At 52.0% G+C, this 21296-nt stretch overlaps 4 protein-coding genes across 4 annotated transcripts; 1 reads left to right on the plus strand and 3 right to left on the minus strand.

Annotated features, from left to right (window-relative positions):
* Window positions 1-11: 11 nt before the first annotated feature.
* PG994_015386 (uncharacterized protein) lies at window positions 12-1169 on the minus strand (the record flags this gene model as incomplete). Its single annotated transcript, XM_066866793.1, has 3 exons — window positions 12-496; window positions 543-1001; window positions 1100-1169. 3 exons carry the CDS (start codon window positions 1167-1169, stop codon window positions 12-14), a joined length of 1014 nt encoding a protein of 337 aa, XP_066707707.1.
* A 1341-nt stretch (window positions 1170-2510) lies between these two features.
* Window positions 2511-3668, minus strand: PG994_015387 (uncharacterized protein; the record flags this gene model as incomplete). Its single annotated transcript, XM_066866794.1, has 3 exons — window positions 2511-2947; window positions 3016-3264; window positions 3317-3668. The coding sequence occupies 3 exons, from the start codon at window positions 3666-3668 to the stop codon at window positions 2511-2513; spliced, it is 1038 nt and encodes a 345-aa protein (XP_066707708.1).
* A 6444-nt stretch (window positions 3669-10112) lies between these two features.
* Window positions 10113-10538, minus strand: PG994_015388 (uncharacterized protein; the record flags this gene model as incomplete). The annotated part of the gene is made up of 1 exon (XM_066866795.1): window positions 10113-10538. The coding sequence occupies one exon, from the start codon at window positions 10536-10538 to the stop codon at window positions 10113-10115; it is 426 nt and encodes a 141-aa protein (XP_066707709.1).
* Window positions 10539-20824: 10286 nt separating this feature from the next.
* Window positions 20825-21079, plus strand: PG994_015389 (uncharacterized protein; the record flags this gene model as incomplete). The annotated part of the gene is made up of 1 exon (XM_066866796.1): window positions 20825-21079. One exon carries the CDS (start codon window positions 20825-20827, stop codon window positions 21077-21079), a length of 255 nt encoding a protein of 84 aa, XP_066707710.1.
* Between the last annotated feature and the right edge of the window lie 217 nt (window positions 21080-21296).

Consider the following 21296-nt stretch of genomic DNA (forward strand, 5'->3'; position numbering starts at 1 on the left):
GCCTTTTTAATTTATGCTCTCATTCCTGCCTTCCCATAATCCACAATGCTCTTGCCGCCTCCCTCCGAGTTGGCCAACGATTCCGGTCCGTCCCAGAACATGAGGCCGCCAATATTAGGCAAGTTGAGAGATATCACGTCTCGCATAATGCCTTGCATATTACTAGGCGACGAAATCGCCGTATTGTACGTATCGGGCGATGCAGCCTCGTACCCGGGGGCGCCAAGATAGAGGCGGGAACCTACAGGAAGCTCCGAAGACCACTGCCTCAGAGAGGAATGGAAACCGTCGGATCCAATCTGACACGGGGGGTTATTATAGAACTGGACCCATACGAAATCTGCCAGGTTGACTAGATCCATAGGTGTGGACCGATCGGGAAAGGGGCACTGCGGCGCAGCCGAGAGGTAATACTGCCGCGAAGGGTCGGATCCGAATTTCTCCCGTAGCCTTGCCCCTAGACACTTGAAATTCTTGCCGTTACCACTCTCGATATCTGCACTAGTCAGCCTGGTCAGAACCGCCGCAGTCTGAATACCTACTAAAATCAAACCCATCAAGCGTTACATCGCCGAATGGGCGAAGCTCGTGGTCAATATTGCCCGGCGGTCCAAAAAGTGTCCACAAGTTGTCTCCTAACGTTTCAGCATCATGGCTGGTTGGCAAGGAGAATCTACCGGTGGTGCCTCCGAGGCTCAAAAAGACCTTCTTGCCTCGCTTTTGACATTCTGTAATATTGGCCGCGATGAGTGGACAGTATAACAAACCCGGGGCTGAGAGCGCCATAGCGTTTGTTGTACCGCCGCAGGCGGCACCAAAATTCACTGTCGGGTACTTCTGGGTGGAGGCATCGAATTCGGTCACAAATGCGAGAATGACAATGTCGATGTTGGCATTCGCGCATTGTGCAGAGAGGCTAGTCGTGCCGGTCAGATTGGTCTGGCCGAAATATACCGCAATGTTGTCCCGAGCAGCGGCGTCGAACGTGTATGCCGTCGTTCCTGGCGTAGAAGGGGCTTGGGGGCTTGGGGGGGCAGTCGTCGGCGAGGATGACGCAGTTTCTGGACCGTTCAAAATGGCGGAAGAGCTTTCCTCGCACGGCTCTTCCAAGACAGTGTGCTGGAACGAAAGCCCGAGCCGCGCGGCTCTGGCATCATCTCCACCACCATGTAGAAGATGATCATCGGTCAGGCCATTTAAAAGCTCGTCATCACGCTCCTGATCTACTATCGGTCTCCCAGCATTCCGTCTTACGAAGGCGCAACTGAACACGCTTGTCTTCAACACATTCGTATGGATGCAGATCTTCAATCAATGGAAGTAAATGTCTGCCCCGCGCTGCAGTGGAATGTCCCGGCATACAACTTTCCGAGTTCACAGTGCCCGTGGACGACCCGTCCGGGAACGCCTACCTTCTTTGGTGAATGCCGAGATAGCATCCCGCCCAGCACTTTCGCGTCAACGTCGTGTGCGCTTTGGCTCGGTCACCAACATTTGTTGAAGAGCTGGTCTGTAGGGATGCACCAATACAAGCGGACGTCATTATAGGCTATCTTCCGCGCGTCCACGATGCACTGGTTTGTTCCAACGCCTTGCGTGGTCCCCTGGCGACCGGAACCCCCTAAGACATTTACACGAGCACACGATGGGGCCTGCCTGACACAATTCCTGGCATGGTAGGCTTGCTACGCGTGGGAGAGTGTTGTGTCTTGCGACTGCTAGGTCTCGAAGCAGTTGTTCCTCTATTTCTTCCCGAGTGGTGTCCGCCTTGTTTGTCCCACCATACGATTGTATATTTTGGTGGCAGCCATCATAACGTGAGCGGGAATGAACAGCTCGAGAATCATTTCTTCTCTTCCTGGCTAGATAGTCGTCTTTATCTCCAATATCTACGAGGATATACCGAATCGAGCTATGTCGATGGTGCGTGTACATCTTGCGGGTGCGGTGGTCCCCCGAGTGTTCTCGTCCAGGCCGGCGCACGTTCTGATTTCTTGGCATGGACTTGTAATAGCTTCTTTTTGCAACCAACGCCAGCAGGAAACTTGGGTTACATTTTGTTGGGACCAAAGGCTGGAGATGCATTGATGCTGTTGCTCATGCTCTATCTACAGCCGCTCATGGCTTGCTAGCTAAGCTCATATGGGGAAACAGGCAGCCCCAGGTGGGCTGGTGGCCTGGAGCCACAACACATTTCATGCATGAAACTACCATGAGCAGGCTGTAGCCAATGAGCCTTTGTAAGTACCGTACGTACTAAATTGTATGCAGAGATAAATGAGGCGTTCACAGCTGTATCGTACGATCTACATGCAGGGGCACCCTTTGATCGTTGGAAATTAGACGTAAACATTTTGCGTTCTGCCGAATTTAAGTATGACATTGAACCACGGTGTCGTTCGCAGCCACAGTTAATACTACATCGTCTTGCAGGTTGAACAGTTGCGCGGGAATATGACAACCGTCATGCCAAAGGTCTTGCCTCTTGGAAACTTCGTTTGAACATACTTTCAATCAAGCCTTCGCACGTACTCAACAGGTCCGACGTATCGCTTCCTCGCCCGGATTGCATAGTATAATAGTGAACATATAACCGAGACGCCATAGATTAGGATATTCCAATTAATTAGATTCGGTGATGGGATGGGTGCCGGTGGAAAGAAGGCGAAGATAAAGGCCATAACGAGAAACATGACGGAGATTATGTTGATAGGTAGACCCCATCCACCTAAAGCGAACTTGCTGGGAAGGAGTGGTTGGTTGGCAAGCCGGCGCCAGAGGATGCAAGAGATGCTACATATGTAGCTGGACAAAATAGCGTTGGTACCGAGCGACGTGACCGAGTTCAGTGCAACGGGGGACCCGATAGCTATCAATGATAGTAAAACGGTGACGATCAAAGTCATTATAATTGAGTTAACAGGGAGATTGAGGTCGAGATGAACGTCTAAGAGGTACCATTAGCTTATTATGTAACAGGTATAATATTATCTATCGGTTAGTATTGCAACTCACATGAGAACCAGTTAGAGAATGGCATGCCCTCGTCACGAGCGAAAGCCCATAGCTGTCGAGCCGCCGTTGCGCCCGTCGTAAGGTTGGCAGCAACAGTCATAAGAACGACGACTACACTCATAGCCGTAGCGCCGCTTTTCGTCTGCGTAGCGTTGTAGAAAACCGCAACGAAAGGTACGCCCGTCGGCGAGCCCAGCACATCGGCCAGGTTTCCCAGAGTAGAGCAGAAGGTGATCAACATGGCCCATCCTGCCATCCGATTAGTTTCAGTAAGACAAGGTTTAGGAAGAAAAGGGCATACCCAACGCTCCATTGAAGAGAGTTGTCGCGACCATGGAACGAGGAAGCGTGCTAGATGCGTTCCGTAGCTCTTCCGACATGTGCACAGCGGCTTCGGCCCCAAGGAGAGGCAAGATGCCAGCAGTAATACCGACAATGGCGCTGGTCCCGATGTTGCCCCAGGCACCACCATCATGGAAGACAGTGAATACTTCAGCGGCTGGGGTCCTTGGTGCAAGCACCCATAGCGTGACCATGATGCCGAAGAAACCCAAGATGTGGATGCAGAGAAGACCGGCCTCTACCAGAGGCAACTTCCTTGCCAGGAAAATATTATAGAAGACAGAGAAGGCGGCCACAGCGATTGTCAGCATCGTGCCGTGCCACACTTGCGGGACGTAATTTTCGTAGTTAAGGACGAACAGGCCTTGAATCTGGATCCCAGCAATGTAGGCAGTTGACGCGCACATAGTTTGCCAGGCCCCGTTGTTCCCCGGATCAGTCCGCTGATGATGTTGGCGGAGTCGGCCGTGATGGAAAGCCACGAGGGAATTCATGGCAAGCGAGAGGCAAGCCATGCCTTGTATGAAGAGGACAAACGGCAGAGATATGCATGACCACTGCAGCAATTGGAGATCTCGACAAGCTACCAGTGCTAGCCTAGCACGGAGACGTTCTACATAGTATGGGGAGAAACCGTAGGACCTGCCGTAGAATTATTGGTAGAGTATCGAAAATGAAAGTTCACTACCTAGATTGAAGGATTGTTGTGATTGTGACCATTGCATGGAAACTATTCGGCTCACGTGCCAAAAGAGCATGAATATTGGACAAAGTGGAAGAAGCGGGTTAAGGAGGTGGCTGGTGTCAACCACTGGAGAAGGTGGCTGTGCTACGTGGGGCGGGCTTCTAGTTCAATTGCAGTCAGAGCTCGTAACAACAACAAATGCCACGATCAACTTCTTATCCGACATAACGACATAATATAGTAGACACGAAAAGGGCGATTCTTCGTATCGCGCTGGCAACGCGCCGCATAACGTACGCCGACGACCGACGACCGACAACATGAGTCGAAATCCGACACAGCATGGCGGCGAGCACAACAGGAGCGGGGATAAGCTCGCGACTTGAGCAAGGCAGCATGACGACAATTAAGAGACGATGGCATAGCGGCCACGGTTGTTATTCACTGCTTCGAATGACCATCGAGCCCGAAGCACGCCGGCGCACAGTGACTCCCCATGGCCAACGGGGCTACCCAGTCCCCACGAGACCAGTGTGATAGACATTGCCACGACCGACCTGCATGCAACAACCAAAGGCCAGCGCATTGGCAGAGGAGTGGAGCACCGGCGGCCGGCACACAATGCCAGGAGGCCACACGGTTCCGCGCCAAGGGGTCATCATGTTTGCGAATGGCCCAATTCGCCCCAACACTCCCTGTCTCAAGCCTTATACCTGATCGAAAAAGGTGTCGCCCAAAGGGTTGGCGTCGGCCACGTGGAGGAAGCGCTCAAACAGGGCTTTCACCTGCGACAACCAGCCCGTGACCCTCTGGGTTTGCTGCAGGAATCTGTACTCGATGTCAGTAGAAAGATTTGTGTAGGGCTGAACACACGGCGACTTACAGCTGTTCGACCTTCTGTGTGCTGTTCGGGTATCTGTGGTCAGATGTATACTTTGTTGCGACGGCGGTGGAGACCTACAAAGTCGTGAATCTGGCGAGATGTGGGCGTGCGTGAGTAGGAGAGCTATGCCGTACGAGAGCGAAGGTAGACTTACTTTTCGTTGTGGTGGGCCAGCTCGGACTGAACGGCGTTGAAATTTTCCAGCAGCTCATTCACCTTGTCCAGCAGTTCTCGGGTATCGCCCGACATTCTTCCTTTTCAGTACAACGCGCGGACTGGATGTGGGGGGACCTACGGTGACGGGGAGCTGAAAGGGCCTGGGTCGAGGTCTTGTTGGTCATCAAAGAAGTTGGGAACGTCTGGAAAGGACAGTGCTTGTTGGTTTGGAGGCTCGAGCTGCGTTGCAGAAGGAGCGACGGTCTTGGGCGTAGACGCAGTTGCGGGTGCAGTCGCGGGCGCAGTGGTGGCGTGGCCTACTGATGGTCGGCCCTGCCGTGGCTGGCGCGGACGCTGCGCACCGTATCGCTGCGAAGGGAGCATGTCGGCGTGGATGGAAGCGGTGGATGAATAGAGGCTATAGGTGGAGGAGAGCAAGGCGGACGAAGGATAATGGAACGTGTCACTAGCTGAGATTGGGCCTAACAACTGGTATTTATGTGGACATAATCCTGCGATACTGTGGTGAAGTAGGGCTGGATAACAGCACGCTCTTTGTAGGCTGGGTTGTCAGGCGCGGAACTGGTCTTTCCAGTTGGGAAGTACTGATGCATAACTTACACTTATGGCCAGAGGCGAAGTTCTGGACGAAGCACGACTTGTCGAGCATAGCCATGCGTGGGAGAGCCGAGTTAGCAGCATCCAACTCAGAGCAGACGTGGAGCAGAGGGCCGAATTGAGCCTGTACCGAAAGCTGCCAGCAGTAAAGGATCTTTGGCCTACTCGTGAGCAAGCGGCTCATCTGCAGCTGCCGTCAGTTCCGGACTCTACTTGTGGGACGTACCACCGTGTTCTGGCGCGGATTGTGACTCAGAGGCATTCTCCGTCCTATGGCCCTGCATTCGAGAGCCACATCATTAGAACGAGGTCGACCGGGACTAGGATCCAGTTCTGGTTCGGCTGCTCCCCACTCCCCACCCCGAACTGCTCCAGCACGGCTTCCAACCCCGCGCGTGAACAGCCCTTTCGGCGCTGTTTCTCAGCCTCCCATTGAGACGCTGGATGATTCCGGCGCGCCACTGACTCTCCCGTTCCTAAGCTATTTTAGATGCCTGCAGAATTTCATGAGCGATATTGTGACTAAGGACTAGAACGAGCGCGTGAGAATGTTCAAGATCTTGAAGGAGGGCGGAAGCAGCAAGATCTCGCATCCTCGTAGCCAGTTCTGGGGTGTCCATTTTGGTAGATGTCAATTCTGGTATGCGTCAATACGACTCTTCGGCCTGCTCAGGACCAACTGCAGTTGTCTCGACCCCAGATGAACACAGGCAGATATTCACTTGCGAACGAGCTCGAGCGATTTTGGCGGCGGCATGGGTCCGCCACAGGGGTACGTGACTGCTGCTTTGCAGAGCCTTCATGGCATCTGCAGGGCACAGAAGGAAGCTACAGAAGGTAACGAAATCGGCTTCCTCGCTGGCGGGCCGAGAAATTCGTCTCCGCTTGGACCACTTTCTATTTTGGGAAAGGTGCACAGTGACGCTTACCCGCTGACCAGATGCCTGGTTTTGTACTCTACCAAGGCTTGGCATGTACCTGTCATCCCATGTAGGCTCTTAGGTAATCATTCACGAGGACAGTTGACCCTAATAGCGCGGGGTTGCGAACCAGCTCCACGCTGCTTTCTACATAACCACATGAAGGCATTACCTCAAAAGCATACGTACATAACCCTTTTTCGAGGAATGTTCCAGCATCCCAAATTGAGCACCATGAAGAAGCCGGCATGGCCCTTTTCAATTCTATCGATTGATCGAGGGCTGGCGCCACTAGATAGATTTGGCATATACCCCTCCTGCTTTACGGTGGCAATAAATATTACTCATTTCGGACCTGTGTCCAGAATCTTCCTGGTCCCTAACGAAGGCGAAGCGGTCTATAAATTGACGACGCTCCCTAGAACCCTCTATTTTTAAAGGTAATAAAAAAAAAGAAGATAAAGAGTAGAAGCCTTAAAATAGAAATTGTATAAGAATCAATACTTCCCAACCCCTTCTATATCGCATTCTATAAAAACCACCCTCCCCGAAGCACAGCCGATCGTAATTAAAGAGCCGGCAACAGCGGATGATATTGGCCGGAAATCAGGCGGTAACCATAACAGATAATTTCCATACCAAGTTATCCAGCTGCGATCCTCGCTAATGCCATAACCAAGGCGTGAAACCTCGCGCTGTGGAGGTGATGACTGACTAGGTTGGGTACCAATAGCAATAGCTCCAACGTCAGTAAGAAGATGTGAAGAATCCTTGCTAAATGATAATGTAAAGGAAGTAGTGCCTATGTGGGTGGTTTGCAGCTCTTGGCCCGTCGCCGCGTCCCAGACCTTGACCGTGTGGTCGTCCGACGCCGACGCCACCAGCTGGCTGTCGGGCGAGAACGCCACCGAGCGGACCCAATCGCTGTGGCCCTTGAGCGTCTGCTTCTCTTGGCCCGTCGCCGCGTCCCAGACCTTGACCGTGTGGTCGTCCGACGCCGACGCCACCAGCTGGCTGTCGGGCGAGAACGCCACCGAGCGGACCCAATCGCTGTGGCCCTTGAGCGTCTGCTTCTCTTGGCCCGTCGCCGCGTCCCAGACCTTGACCGTGTGGTCGGCCGACGCCGACGCCACCAGCTGGCTGTCGGGCGAGAACGCCACCGAGTTGACCGACTTGCTGTGGCCCTTGAGCGTCTGCTTCTCTTGGCCCGTCGCCGCGTCCCAGACCTTGACCGTGTGGTCGGCCGACGCCGACGCCACCAGCTGGCTGTCGGGCGAGAACGCCACCGAGCGGACCCAATCGTTGTGGCCCTTGAGCGTCTGCTTCTCTTGGCCCGTCGCCGCGTCCCAGACCTTGACCGTGTGGTCGTCCGACGCCGACGCCACCAGCTGGCTGTCGGGCGAGAACGCCACCGAGTTGACCGAGTCGCTGTGGCCCTTGAGCGTCTGCTTCTCTTGGCCCGTCGCCGCGTCCCAGACCTTGACCGTGTGGTCGGCCGACGCCGACGCCACCAGCTGGCTGTCGGGCGAGAACGCCACCGAGTTGACCGAGTCGCTGTGGCCCTCGAGCGTCTGGCGGCAATTATTCCACTTGTCGTCTACTACTGGCTGGTGCAAGATCCATTGTGGTATAAGACCTTGAAATGTAGCGCGGATTACGCTCTGTTTCGGGGCGAAGAGGAGGCCAGATGAATAGACTTGAAGAGGGGCAACCTGAATAGTAGCAACGTTGGCTAGAATAAAGCGGTTCGCGTCGCTAAGGAAGTCGATTAGTAGTTTACTGGTACTGGGCTTAACAGTTGGTTAGTAACTTAACGGAACGGGTCCGGGGGTAGCGTACTATAAGACTACTTAATGTAATTAAAACCCGTAAGCTTTTTGAAGCTCTATTCATTAGACTGAGCGCTTCTAACCAATGCAGGAGATGGCTTTTCAAGAAGTTGTACACCTCACAATCGTCGGTGATCATTGTACCTGACTGTTCCAAGTGGTATACCCAGTAGCGGCAGGCATATTGTATCTCTGGCTGCAGGCGCTCGTTGATTCGCTGTGAATCGATCTCGGAGAGTGTCGTCCCTGGGGCTTGGACTTGGCAGATATCCGTCCGCAGCGAGCTATTCATGACTCGCAGACATTCCGTGGCTAGCTGACGATGGACCTCTTTCTCATCAATCCAGAACTGGTTGCTCTCTCGCTTCTCCGGGTCGAGAAGGAAGTCGCGGAAGGATAGATGCAGCAACCGGATCGGTTGTTCAGATGAATCGGGGATACTGAGAACGGAGTGAAGTAGGGCCAGGCTTTCTAGCACGTCATCCAAAGCTGTGTTGAGTATCCGTGACAGAGCCGACGCAGAAAGGGGATTGGCGAGCACTACTATTGAACCGATAATAGTACGGAATTGTCCCAGGCTTTCTTCTCGCTCTCGCACCGTACGACCAATAAGCAGCTGTTCTAGAACTGGCATATAGGTAGCATCAAGTTTGGATTCTTGACTCTTGGTTCGTTGTTCTAGAACTCTGCAGAGTTTCTTTTGCGGGTTGGCACCTTTGCGGTCATCGACAAAGCGACAAACGGTCGCGGCGAAGATGAACAATGGCACCGCCATCTTAGCCAAAGTCCGCAAATCACCCTCGCTTGGCCATGTAGCGGGCAAGTGTCGCTCATCTGGCTCGAGCGCATTGTACTCCCGCCTCACCCGTGTGAGCTCACTCTTGAGGAAAGCGCGTATATCACGTTCAATGACAGGTTCAGCGACCTCGTGAAGGACAAGATCTTGGTATGCCCCTTTAATCGCAGTGAAGCCAAGGCGGATAGGAAGCTCGGGTCTGCTGGTAAGAAAGATCTTGAGCCGGGGCGATTGTATGCTTTTGGAACCCGAGAATAAGTGTATAAGGCGTTTGATATCTTCCTCGTGCTCGCACTCATCCAAGGCATCGATAACAAGCAGAAGAGCGCGGTCCTTGTAAGCAGCTTTTGAAAGTTTCGATAGCGGTTGAAATATGAGCTTCTCGATTTGTTCTCGCATCGCTTTTCCGAAAATCGCAGGGTCGGAATCGATAGCAGCTTGGATGTGCGGTATAACAGCCGGTTCATGTGAGCCTAGCTGCGCTGCTAGGGTAGAGAAGAACTTGGACACGCCGCCCCGATCTCCTTCGCCCCGTTTAAAGAAGAAGCTAGCACCGATGAACCCGCCCTCGGAGGCACTCTGCGCTAAGGTACGCGAGATGGTGGATTTGCCCGTTCCAGCCATGCCGCTGAGCCAGAACATCGCTTCGGCGTTCGGATCTTGAATCCATTGATCAATCTCGCGCAGGAGCTCGACTCGAGTGTCTCGGAGGCAGGTCGGATTATGTTCTTCGGCGTGGGAGTCGAAGGAGGCTCCTTGTGCGATTGGGAGTTTGTCGAGCACAAGCCTTTGATCGATGTCGAGGAGAACGGTCCTATAGATGTACATTGTAAGCAGTCGAAAGGATACTTAGATTCAAAGATGCGACTTACGTTTGATCAACCTGCAAGGCCGCGAATACCATGGCCGAACATCGTTGGAAATTATCAACTTTCTTCTGAACATCCTCACTCCTAAAAGGCCATTTTAGAGCGCGAAGGCCGAATCGACTCATCGCTTTCCTGCTCTTCCCGGGACTAAGGTCCTCTTCCAGCTTTTGAAGTTCTCCTTGTCCATCCTGTAATGCGGTGTGTAGATTCTGGGATGTGCGGAGCTTTGTTCCTTGTGGGCCGTCTAAGATTTTGCGGACGCTCTCGGTGACAGCCTTCAGGTTCGTCACTTCCGTATTGATTCGTCCGATATCGTCTTTCGCGTTCGAAACATCTTTCCCGTACTGCGCACAAAGCTTGGTGATCTTTGCTGCTAACTCGATAACGGCAAGAGCGCTGGCTGCGGTGCCGAGTACTTCAGCCATCGAGTCTTGGGTGGTGTTTCGTTTCGCGTCGGATGCAACTGGGGAATGGTCGAAAAGAAGAATTGTCGAGGCTACAAAGGCTGAGCCGTCCCTGCTGAGCAGGAGTCCAGCACAAGGCACGCATTGCGGCCATTGCTGAAGTAGATGCGTTGAGGCTGAACCAGTCACGGGATCTGCACGCCGTGCCAATCAAGTCGTTTTTCCTGTGTCTCAAGCTGGGTGCGTATGGCGTTGTCATGGTAGGTGCACATGGAGGTTTGCATGTCCGGGCGACAGTTTCTAGTTAGCGGACTCTTCAGAAAGGTATTGGGGGTTGTCGCTAATGGCGGGGCTGTTGGGCGGTAGGTGGCCTAAGCGGGCCTATTGTCCTTTGGAAACACCCAGAACAAAGACACCCGCCGCCATCCACTCATCCGCCATTATCTGCAATCAAGCAACAACAATGGCCCCAAACCCTGCAGAGGCCACACACGAACGTGCCCAGGGCATGATGGAGAGCAATCAATTCACTGATACACAGATTGCAGTAGCTGTTGAGTGCAGCACCCGTTCCATTCGTACGATCCGAGCGAATTTACGATGTTTTGGCACCACCAGAGCGCCTCGAAACGTCGTCGGACGACCTCGAACCATCACGCCGCCGATGCTTGACGCTCTATGCGATCGTTTGATCGAGAGGCCCGAGATGTACCAGGACGAGATGGTCGCATTTCTCGCGGCTGAGTTCGATGTCAAAGTGACGAGAATGAGCGTGAGCAGAGCCCTCGCGTCCATCGGATGGTCTAAGAAAACTACCCGACGTGTCGCCGAAGAACGGAATGCCGACCTACGCGACCTTTATAGTCACGCTCTATCCGAGTTCCACTCTTACCACCTAGTGTATATTGACGAATCGGGTTGCGACAAGCGTGCGGGATTTCGACGAACCGGATGGTCGCCTCAAGGCGTAGCGCCCGTACAAACTGCACGGTTCCACCGTGGTCGAAGATACCAGATCCTGCCGGCTTACACCCAAGATGGTATTATGCTTTCGCGTATCTTCCAGGGATTCACGGATAGTGAGGCGTTCGAAGACTTTATCCAAGAGCTTCTGCCTTTGTGTGGGAGATGGCCGGAGCCGAAGTATGTTCTTATTATGGATAATGCACCGTTTCATCAGCCTGACAGAATCCAACAGCTCTGTGATGATGCCGGAGTCAAGCTTCTGTTCCTGCCGCCGTACTCACCCGACTTGAATCCCATTGAAGAGTTCTTTGCCGAACTCAAGGCTTTTATTAAACGGTACGGTCACCTGTACAAATCGCAGCAGGATTTTGCTGTCTTTCTAGAATGGTGTGTAGACATCGTAGGATCAAGACGGTCAAGTGCAGAGGGACATTTTCGGCACGCAGGACTGTCTATTGAAGAACCATAGAAGCTGGGAATTACAATAGACGGAAATGGAAACAACCCTTTCACTCATCGCTCATCATTCGTTACTCATCATTTGACAGACTAGCCCAGCTTTTAACATCGCGAACGAAGCGTCTGGCGATACCAAGCTTCACACCCTTGTCTAGCAGGAACTGGTAATCCTGATCCTCGTGCAACTGCTCAAGGTCGAAACCTTCAGCTAGAGTTAAATCTCGAGCTTTCCGGAACTCGAACTTCAGTACTATATCGTCCACTTTCGTGCACTGCCATTCACAGTATCTCTTAACCGCTCGATCTCTTGAACCGCAGATAGTAATAGGGCTAGAACAGGCAACTGGATGCTCCTCTGAGGCGTGTTTATTCGACTGGCCAGGCAAGACATTGGTAATCTGGATAGACGGAATATTTCGGGGAGAGGTATCGCGCTGGCGCTTCTGCTTGCGCTCTGTATCCTGCTGTTCTTCGGCATAGAGCTGGGTACGGAGGAAATCAGGCACATCGTCGTGACAATTGATGGGGTGACCTTCTTCGATATGTCGAATCAGGCTTCGGAAGTGGTGGGTACGTAGCCTGTAGTGTTTACTGTTCGCGCTATCACGCCAACGATATGGTCCGAGATGGCAGGGAGGTCCGGGCATCGCATTCGTTCGTAGAGCTCGTTCCAGGTCGTTTGTTGGCCCGTCGTTACTTCAGCAGTTAGCTGCGTTGTTCGTCGGGCAAGCATTGTTTGGGTGGCAGATAATCTCCCCCGAGTAGTGGCCCCGGTTAACGCGTCGCCCGGTCTATTGACGTCTACGTAGGTAAAGCCGATCGTGAGTCGTAGTGGCTTCCCTTCTTGAAAGAGGGGCGCCCATGTTCGAAGCTGCTTCTCGATAAGCCTCCAGTCAATATCGAAACCGCTGAAGTATTTAACAAGATCGCGCGCGGAGCGATCTCGCAGAGACGGCAATAGTAGTATCATCAATTTGCACCAAGTCCTTAGCTCTTCGGAGCTTCGTCACGACCAGTCTCTCGAGCTTTGGTTGCAAAAACTTGAGCCAGTAAGCACCCAGCGCCAGCACAAGGTCGGGCTCTGTGTTCTTCAGAAGGACTCTGTTGTTGTACATCACCTTGAACTCAATCGAGTAGTGGATGCAGCGAGGTGGCTCGTCATCGTAGGCTTCGTCCTCTTTCCAGTCAGCAAGCTGCAGCAAGGGAAGCGTTGCTCGCTCGATGCTCAACCGCCTGCGGCCAGCGTACTGGAGCGATCCTCCCGACGCGAAACCCTCAGAAGGCGCAAGCGACGCTCGCCAGCTCTGCTGAGTATTGACTAAAGCCTGAGGAGATAGACTAGGAAAGCCAAAAGCAGCACCACCATCGTCATCGTTGAACGAATCGTATGGATACGAATCAAACTCATCATCCATTTTCGCGGCTATGCACTAGGGAAGACAGCGCCAGACTTGACGAAGACGGTGGCGAAATCAATTTGGCGGGGGCAGGGAGGTCCATTGTCGGACTCGAACGAAATGAGTCACAGATGCCCCAAAAGTATCAAACCGCCAAATATGGCGGGCATCAGGAACTGCATCCAGTATTGGACTTGGATTGTATCGTTGTTGGTTTGGAGCAGACAGAAGAGCCAGGGACGATGTTGAACGCTAAGCTACATTCGGCTTTGGCCCTGTGCTACGCTGCCATTTGGCGGGCAACCGCCAGCGCTTGTCTCACTTATTCGGCGGTCGTATCGCCGAGGGATCTCCAGTAACCAGGAGCTTCTCTCTTGCATGAAATCGTAGAGTAGAAGAGGTATTGCATAGACATGATTTTGTAGGATTTCTTGAATAGCAGGATCGATGACACGCTGGAACCTTGTTTACCACCGTAAGCCCAGTATGCAGCACTATCATTGTTGATAGCGGGTCTGCTTATCGTCTGTTGTTTGTTGGAGCTACATCTGAGTTACTTGAAGTGGGGTACATAATTGGATGACAGGTCCAGTACTTATTGATATACCTGCGGAGACAGTTGGTGAGCTAAGATCCCGCACTGTGCGCCTTCCTAAAGCGGAAGTGGTCTGAGCGGAGAACTCGTTTCGTTGTCATCGAAGAGGAAGCCGATTTCGTTACCTGCTGTATACGGATCTGACATGAAAGCGGTTCAGGGAGAAAAGCCTACATGGCTCACTAGGGGCGACCCTGAAGAAGCGTCCTCAGATGAGCTGCTGATGTATCACGTGAAACATCAAGTATTGCCCACAGTTACGTACATACAGTAACGAGCCTTTTCACTGACACATTCCATATTTGGCCGCCGCCCGGCCCTTACATACACATCGGCTGATGTAATTGTGTTATGTACTACCGTAAACTACAGTAAAGTTGCGCGGCTACTACTACTTCTATTATGCCCATCCTAGCGCTAGTAGCTTCATAAACCTTTAAGCTGGGACTGATCGTGCTAGCGAGAACTTCATTAAGTGTACGAGAGGCCCCGGCGCTTGTTCGGGTACAGTGCTCCTTTAACCTGTTCCTTGCCGTCGAATCAGTTCTTATTGGCTTTTGTTTTATCGCGCAGAGAATCATGCCAACCGAAAGCCACTCTGGAGGCATGTCTAACGGTCAACAGAAACACATGGAAGGAGAACTGCCTGCGTCACCACAACTCCATGGCGGTGGCCGCGACGGGCAGGCTAGGGTGGAAAACATCTACCCTGGATGGTGGGCCTTGGAATGGACGCACACGGTACAGGCGCCAAAGAACAGTCGAATTACTCTCGATCGTTTGACAGCCGCCATGAAGGCCAAGAAATAAAGTGGGAAAGGAAACCATAATGCGTCGGTTAATTGACTCACGACCGTGGAGCCAGGAACAGCCTCGATACGGGAGCTGGAACAATGTGTCGTGTGGAAGTGACGGTATGGAAGAGGGCTATGTTTGGAGCAAGTCCCTCATGAGAGCATACCCATTACTGAAGAGGTTATGGCGGATGATGACGCAAGGTCAGAGGAACACATAAACGGGGAAGGGAACGAGAAAATACGACGAAACCTCCTTGGCATCATTGGTATTCGGGTCAACAATTTTTGGCCATGGGAGGCTACGGTTGTGGTTTGGAAGCTTCTCGATATTTTCATATTCTATGGACATCGGCCCCTTTCTACCATTCTATTATTCATAATTTCTGGGTGGGAATAGGAGGGATCCCAGAGTGCCTCTTGTGAGCCAGCAAGGGCTCCACGACCAATAATGGACACATATATCGGCGTATGCTTGGGGTCCCCGTCTCATCCCCCTACATAAAACAATATTTGCTGTATTGTGTCCAAAAGAACCCAGTAAGCTGGCGGCTTGTTCATTCTCGATAACTTGATCAGAGGTCCCAACGTCTAGGACAGCCCTATTCAACGAGAAGTGCAGCATACTCCATCTACGGTACCTCAACTTTTCAACAAAGCATCTAGAGCATCCCTGCACCCTAAGTGCCTATAATCTGTCGTTTGTCGTCCCAGAAATTCCCAGTGGTCTTGCTGCCCCTAACCATGAATTCGGACAGCGAGTGGTTGACTCCAATTTCGCGGTTCGTCCAGTCTGATCACCCCGTATTGGACGAATCCTCCCACAGCTCAAAGCCGATGCTCAGTAACTCGACCGCGTCGGTGTCTCTACCAAGGCGTGTGAGCAACAACCTAGGTCCCATCCCCAGTGTCTTGGCCCTTGACACTGGGCCGACTCCCACCGTAGCCCCGTCCATGACCGCCGTGCCGCCAGCAACGAACTATATCATCCCTGAAACTATTATTACAGCCACGACAGGAGCAATATCCACAGCAGCTAAGGTCGGCATTGGGGTCGGAGCTGGGGTCGGGGGCCTGGCGCTGGTTACCCTGGGCGTATTGTTGACCTTTAGGTGGCATAAGAAGAAAGCCAATTCCAGACGGATGAGCCCACCGAGGTAGATACCTTCTGTCTTTAGGGTACATGGTTAGGTCGTGCGGTTTGGGAGAGATGAATAAAATTGTCCACCTGCCCACCTTGTGATAAATACTGAATAAAGTGCGGTCGCCTTGGGGTGTACAGAAGGAGCTATATGATAAAAAACAAACCCAGTACCTCCGTCTAAGCGAATGTCGTAATTAAGCCCTACTCCAGTCGTTCGTCATGGCGGCCTAGTCGGATCGAACTTGGTAGAGTCGCCATGACCGATTGCAGCAAGGCAGATGCGATTTCCCACCTACCAATGTGCTTCCAAGCACCATGGCTAATCCATAGCGCATGCGTCAACCTAACTGGCCGTCAGGATGTTAAGTCTGGTCCAATATAAGTACGGCAGCCCGAATCTCTTATCCATTCTTTTACTTCCTTCCTGTATCGCCTCTTCAAGAACTGGCCAGCTATAAACAGCTCCCAGGCTACGATGAGCCTACTCTACGACCTGCGCTTCGTTCCTGCCGGACTGAGTGTGCTGGCCACGCTGCTTCATGCGTTCGGTGTACTTTATAACCATCGACGAGTAGCACAGCCGCTGAAGGCTTGCCAGCTGCTCCGTGTCAAGTTCCGCCTCGAGCTTTAATTACTTTCAGTCAGCCAGATCGTTCTGTCATTCGCGGTCGTGGTTGTGTTTGCTACGCTCAAAGTCTTTGTCGAAACCAACATTTGGACGGTATACTGCTTGGTTCCATCGTAGCAGTAAGCATGATAAGTCAGGTACATTGGCCGACGGGTAGAGACTACCATCGATGCTGACGTTTCTAGTGCCTCTGGATGAGCAGGATGTGGCCATCAGTACATGGGTCATTACACTTGCTCCGGCTCGCTGTGGGTTTGCCGATAGCCCTGGGTTCCTTTTTGGGGGGCATCATTATCGCAGATGTCTATGCCTACCACGGAAGCACCGTCATGCTTGTGTCCGCAGCCGCATTTCGGTTATGGGTAGCGTGGGAATGGATGGTTTATTCTCAGAAAAAACACCGGACGAAGGGCTGCGTCTTCATGGAGGCGTTTCTTCTTTCGTTGATGGTCGTAGCCGGTGCTATGGGTATCACGTGTGTCAAAGATTGGCGTCTTCTTCCTGTACTTAGACTCTACATGCTACTGGTGAGTGGTGCTCTATCCCATATGAAAATGGATAATCTGACAAATTAGGTCATCTCTGTTGGCTATGGACTAGAAGACCTCTTGGTCGCGATTTGGACAATCCGGTATCAGAATGGCAGCGATGAATAATCGGACAATCTGGGACCTAATTGATCCCTGGTCCCCGGTGACGGATTGAGATACTCTATTGGGAGAGGAGCCGTGGAGCTTTGGAAGTTCATCAAGATACTCTGTTCTCCAGACCCAGTTATCGATCGTAGTTTCCGTGCCTCTACTGCTGCATTCTAAAATATATAACGCTACTTAAGCAACAGCCGTCATTTGATATGGCCTGAGGAGCACGGCCACAGATGTACACTTGGTCTCCCGGCTAGAATCGAGCTCATCCATCTTCCAATCGTTGGTAACTTTATCTGTACAGTCCAATGTCAAGTTGATAGCACCGTAAGCGTGGAATCGTACACTGTGCCAACGTAAGAATGGAGCTTCATCGATATTCGAAGGTCACTTACGGCCACTGGGGGTCCTCATCTCTACAGACCCACGTTTGGTTGATATTGAGCGTACGACTGAGACTGTTGAAGTCGAAGGTCGTCTGCGTGGTAGTACCCTCTGTTCCATCGGCGCACTTATAGGGAATGGTACCATAGAAGCCGCCAAACGGCTGGCTATCCGATGCGCTACATTGAGATGCGTGCAACAACACGGGATTCGACAGGTCGAAGCTGAGATGTCCCCGTGCATTCAACACCTGGTGGTAGAAGTTCCTGATCTCCCAAGAATAGTTGCCGAGGGTCGCAGCCTGGCAGCCTGTCGCATTCGTCCGGCTGCGCATTGGCGAAGCAGCTGCCGATAGTGTAGTCAAGACGGCGATGGCGTGCTGCATGGTGGTCAAGTGACCGGGTCAAGCAAAGTTTGGGCGAATGTCCGCAGCTGAAGCACAGCTTGAGAATCACGTCGCGGAGGGCTAAGGCTACCGCTCCCTAAATATCCAGCCAGCCAGCCGCGTTTACGCGAATCAATATCAGAAGATCATACATTTGATTGGCTAGATGTGCGGGTACATTGGTGTCCTTAGAACACTTTATGGACCAAAGCTGGTTGCAGCTAGAAGTACCGCTCAATCGAATCAGTTTTGATGCTGCAAAGTAGCCCAGTAGTGGTCCAGGAAAGCAGCATACTGGTCTAGATCCTGCTCCGACTCCCAAGTTGGGCATTCGTACCCAATCCACTTTACAGAGTAGTATAGGACTCCACTTCTGGTGTCATAGTGCCCTATCACCGCATCCATATTATGATCTGATTGGCCCTCCCTGATTGCGGGCCGCTGCTGGCCCTCCAGCCATACGGCCACAGAACCATCTCGTTCGCATACCCAGAGCAAGTCCACGTTCGGCCCGTCCTCCAGCAAACGCTCCTTGTTCTCGGCTACCACGCCATGGAATACAGCATTAGGCGTTTGTAGAGTGTAGAGAACCTGCACTACGACTAGATTCAATGACCAATGTGTTCGGATCCCCAAGCCTTTCAAAGCTGATGTAAGATCTTGCGTTGCCATGGTTTATGCTTCCTTTCGTCATATATACTCTATCCTGACGAAAAGCTGCGATGTGCGACCATAGTTCTGTACGGTATGTACTAGTGGGAAGCTTGTGTAGAACCGTGTCTGGAAGGCGCTTTTATGTAGATTCCGCTCCCCTGGTCCTGTTATAGCATAACAGCACCAGCTGTGTAGCGACATTATTGACGACGTATGCCTGAATAGGCTTTTGCCGTGTATACTATAACTATCCGATTCGGGTCACAGTAGGCACATCTAGCACTAAAAGTCGACTGTAAGGGTTCAAGGGGTTTATTCAACGGACTTGATCCTGCTACATACGAGTATTCTAAACCTAAGGAAAGAAAGGAAAAGAAGCCCGTTCCGGGCTGGGGTTGTGCTTGAGTAGAAATAGCTTCGCGATGGTCAGGGCGTCTTGGCTTGTGCGTATCGATAGTTGGCCGAGGATGCCGAGGCCCTCACCCGGGCCATAGCCCGTGACATCGACCTAGGTAAAAGTTGGCTCCTTTCTCAAAATTGCCAAAAAGCGCCATAGTATAGTTGCAGTTTTCCAACTCATATAGATGGGCATCTCGTCAGATCTGCGTCCTTAGGGCTTAGGTGAGTGAGGAAAGTCGCAGTGTAAGAATCATGGCAACTGGGTTGGATCCCTCATGTCAATCAGGTACCAAACGAGCCATGAATACGACCGCGCTTGCACGACTAAGCCTAGACGCTATAACCGAAGACGTGACGTCCATTTTAGCACGTACTACCCACGACCTCCTCTCCCACGTAACATTGCCGGATGCAGTTGGCATTCATCAAGCCTCCAGGTGTTGCCGAGGATGGTCTGGAGACCCCTCCAATAGTTCAGTGGATAGTGAAACATTATTGCTTCAACGATTCATTTCCCATCTGGTGAAGGCCTCCAACACCAATCCGCTAACATTGCTGGCTACCTTGGAGTATTTACACCGCTTGAAAGGCAAGCTCAGGTTGGCGACACGCAAATTCAAATGTACAACGTACCGTATCTTCCTAGCTGCGCTGATAGTAGCGAATAAGTATCTATACGATTGGTCGCCGAAGAACAAGACGTGGGCCAGATACAATCGTTGGTCTTGTGGAACGGTCCGCTTCCGGTTCACTCTACCGGATGTCAACTTGATGGAGGCCGAGATGTTGTCCTTGCTCGAATGGCGGCTAGTCGTCACTGCAGATGACTTCTTCCGCGTTCAGATGACATCCTTGAGCCCAGGTGAGAACAAACTACCAGATTTGGTACATCAGTGTTCACAGCTGGGCTGATATTCATAGCTAGTGGCATAGCTGAAACACGAGAAAGAATGATGGACCCAGTAGAACTGCGAGTACGCCGATACTCGGCTTGGGAACAGAAGGAATCAAGACCAATATGAGGCTGAGGTGAGCGTGCCTCAAGAGCATAATCTAGCATCATCCTCTTTGACTGTGTTCAATAGAATGACTCTCTTCTATTTGACTAGCCTGGCTTGCACCCAGTCATGCCATTTCTCCTGTGTGTCTGTATAATTTGATACCCCGAAGATCTATACGAAGCGGCCTCCCTCAGGTAGCCCACGCCCAAGTCCCTGCGCCCATGCATATGGACTAAGGGGACACTACCTCCATGGCTGACTTCTGTCCTGGAGAGCCGAATGAAGCCGCTATTGGGACCACAAACTCACACACGTAGCGTGATCTGGCTCGATCATATTGAGGTGGTGTGTTTTATCCGGCGCAAATGCCTGCTCGATTGATAGACAGCTCTTGAAGATCGATTCGACGAGCAATTATGGGTACACGACGGGAGATAAAGTTTAGCCGTAGAGCCCTAATGGGAGCGGCGAGTCTTGGGAAACAAAATAGGAGGCGATCCGGCTCGAGAAACCGAACAGCTACGGTACTGTAGCAACTCTTATTCAAAGGTACCCCTTCGTAGTATCGGTTCTGAGCTGGCTCTGGCGGCAGGCGTTCAAAACAGGCGCTTTTCAACTGTCTCCAACCTGACAGGACGAAGCTGCACCGTATATAGGATGCATTGCAGCTCTCATCGAAATCATGTATTTTACGGCTACAATTATTCGAGACTGTAGAGATTGACCCCATTTCGTTCACTGCCTCCAGAGAGATGGTAGAAAGACCCCATAAACATCAGTCACAGAAGCCTCCATACTCCCCGACCCTAGTCGACATTGAGATCCACAGACTTGGGGGCATGACAACGGCTTTCGACATGCACCCCGACCACCTGCAGAGCTTGAAGACACCTACGACCGAACATGACCGCCTGGTGGAGCTATCACGGGAGAACGGGAGACTACGGCAAGAGGCATTGTACTTCCGAGGGCTGAGCAGAGACGTCACTCCGCTGCTAGCCGTACTGCGGTATCATATCGACGGGCTGTCAACGACTGTGCGGAAATGCAATGAGAAGATTGAAAAGGCCAATGCGCAGTGGGAGGCAGAGGATAGTAGCAGAGTGGAATGACGAGTGGAGTACTACATGGACGTCGTACAACAACGTTAGGTAGGCTCGGGTTTGGCTTTCAGGGTCTAGTAGAATGGGTTCAACGATGTCTAGTGCAGTATTTTCTGAATAGACTGTAGCCATGATTTGGAGCTTACCAAGAAATAAGGCGAGTTACGAAAGAGGAGTATCTCAGGTCAATGGCCTTTTCTTGTACTGTACTATCGCGGCAGTGGCG

This window comes from Apiospora phragmitis, assembly GCF_038363925.1.
Source record: "Apiospora phragmitis strain CBS 135458 chromosome Unknown utg000016l:1.0-887042.0:1.0-888152.0, whole genome shotgun sequence".
NCBI classification, from domain to species: Eukaryota; Fungi; Ascomycota; class Sordariomycetes; order Amphisphaeriales; family Apiosporaceae; genus Apiospora; species Apiospora phragmitis.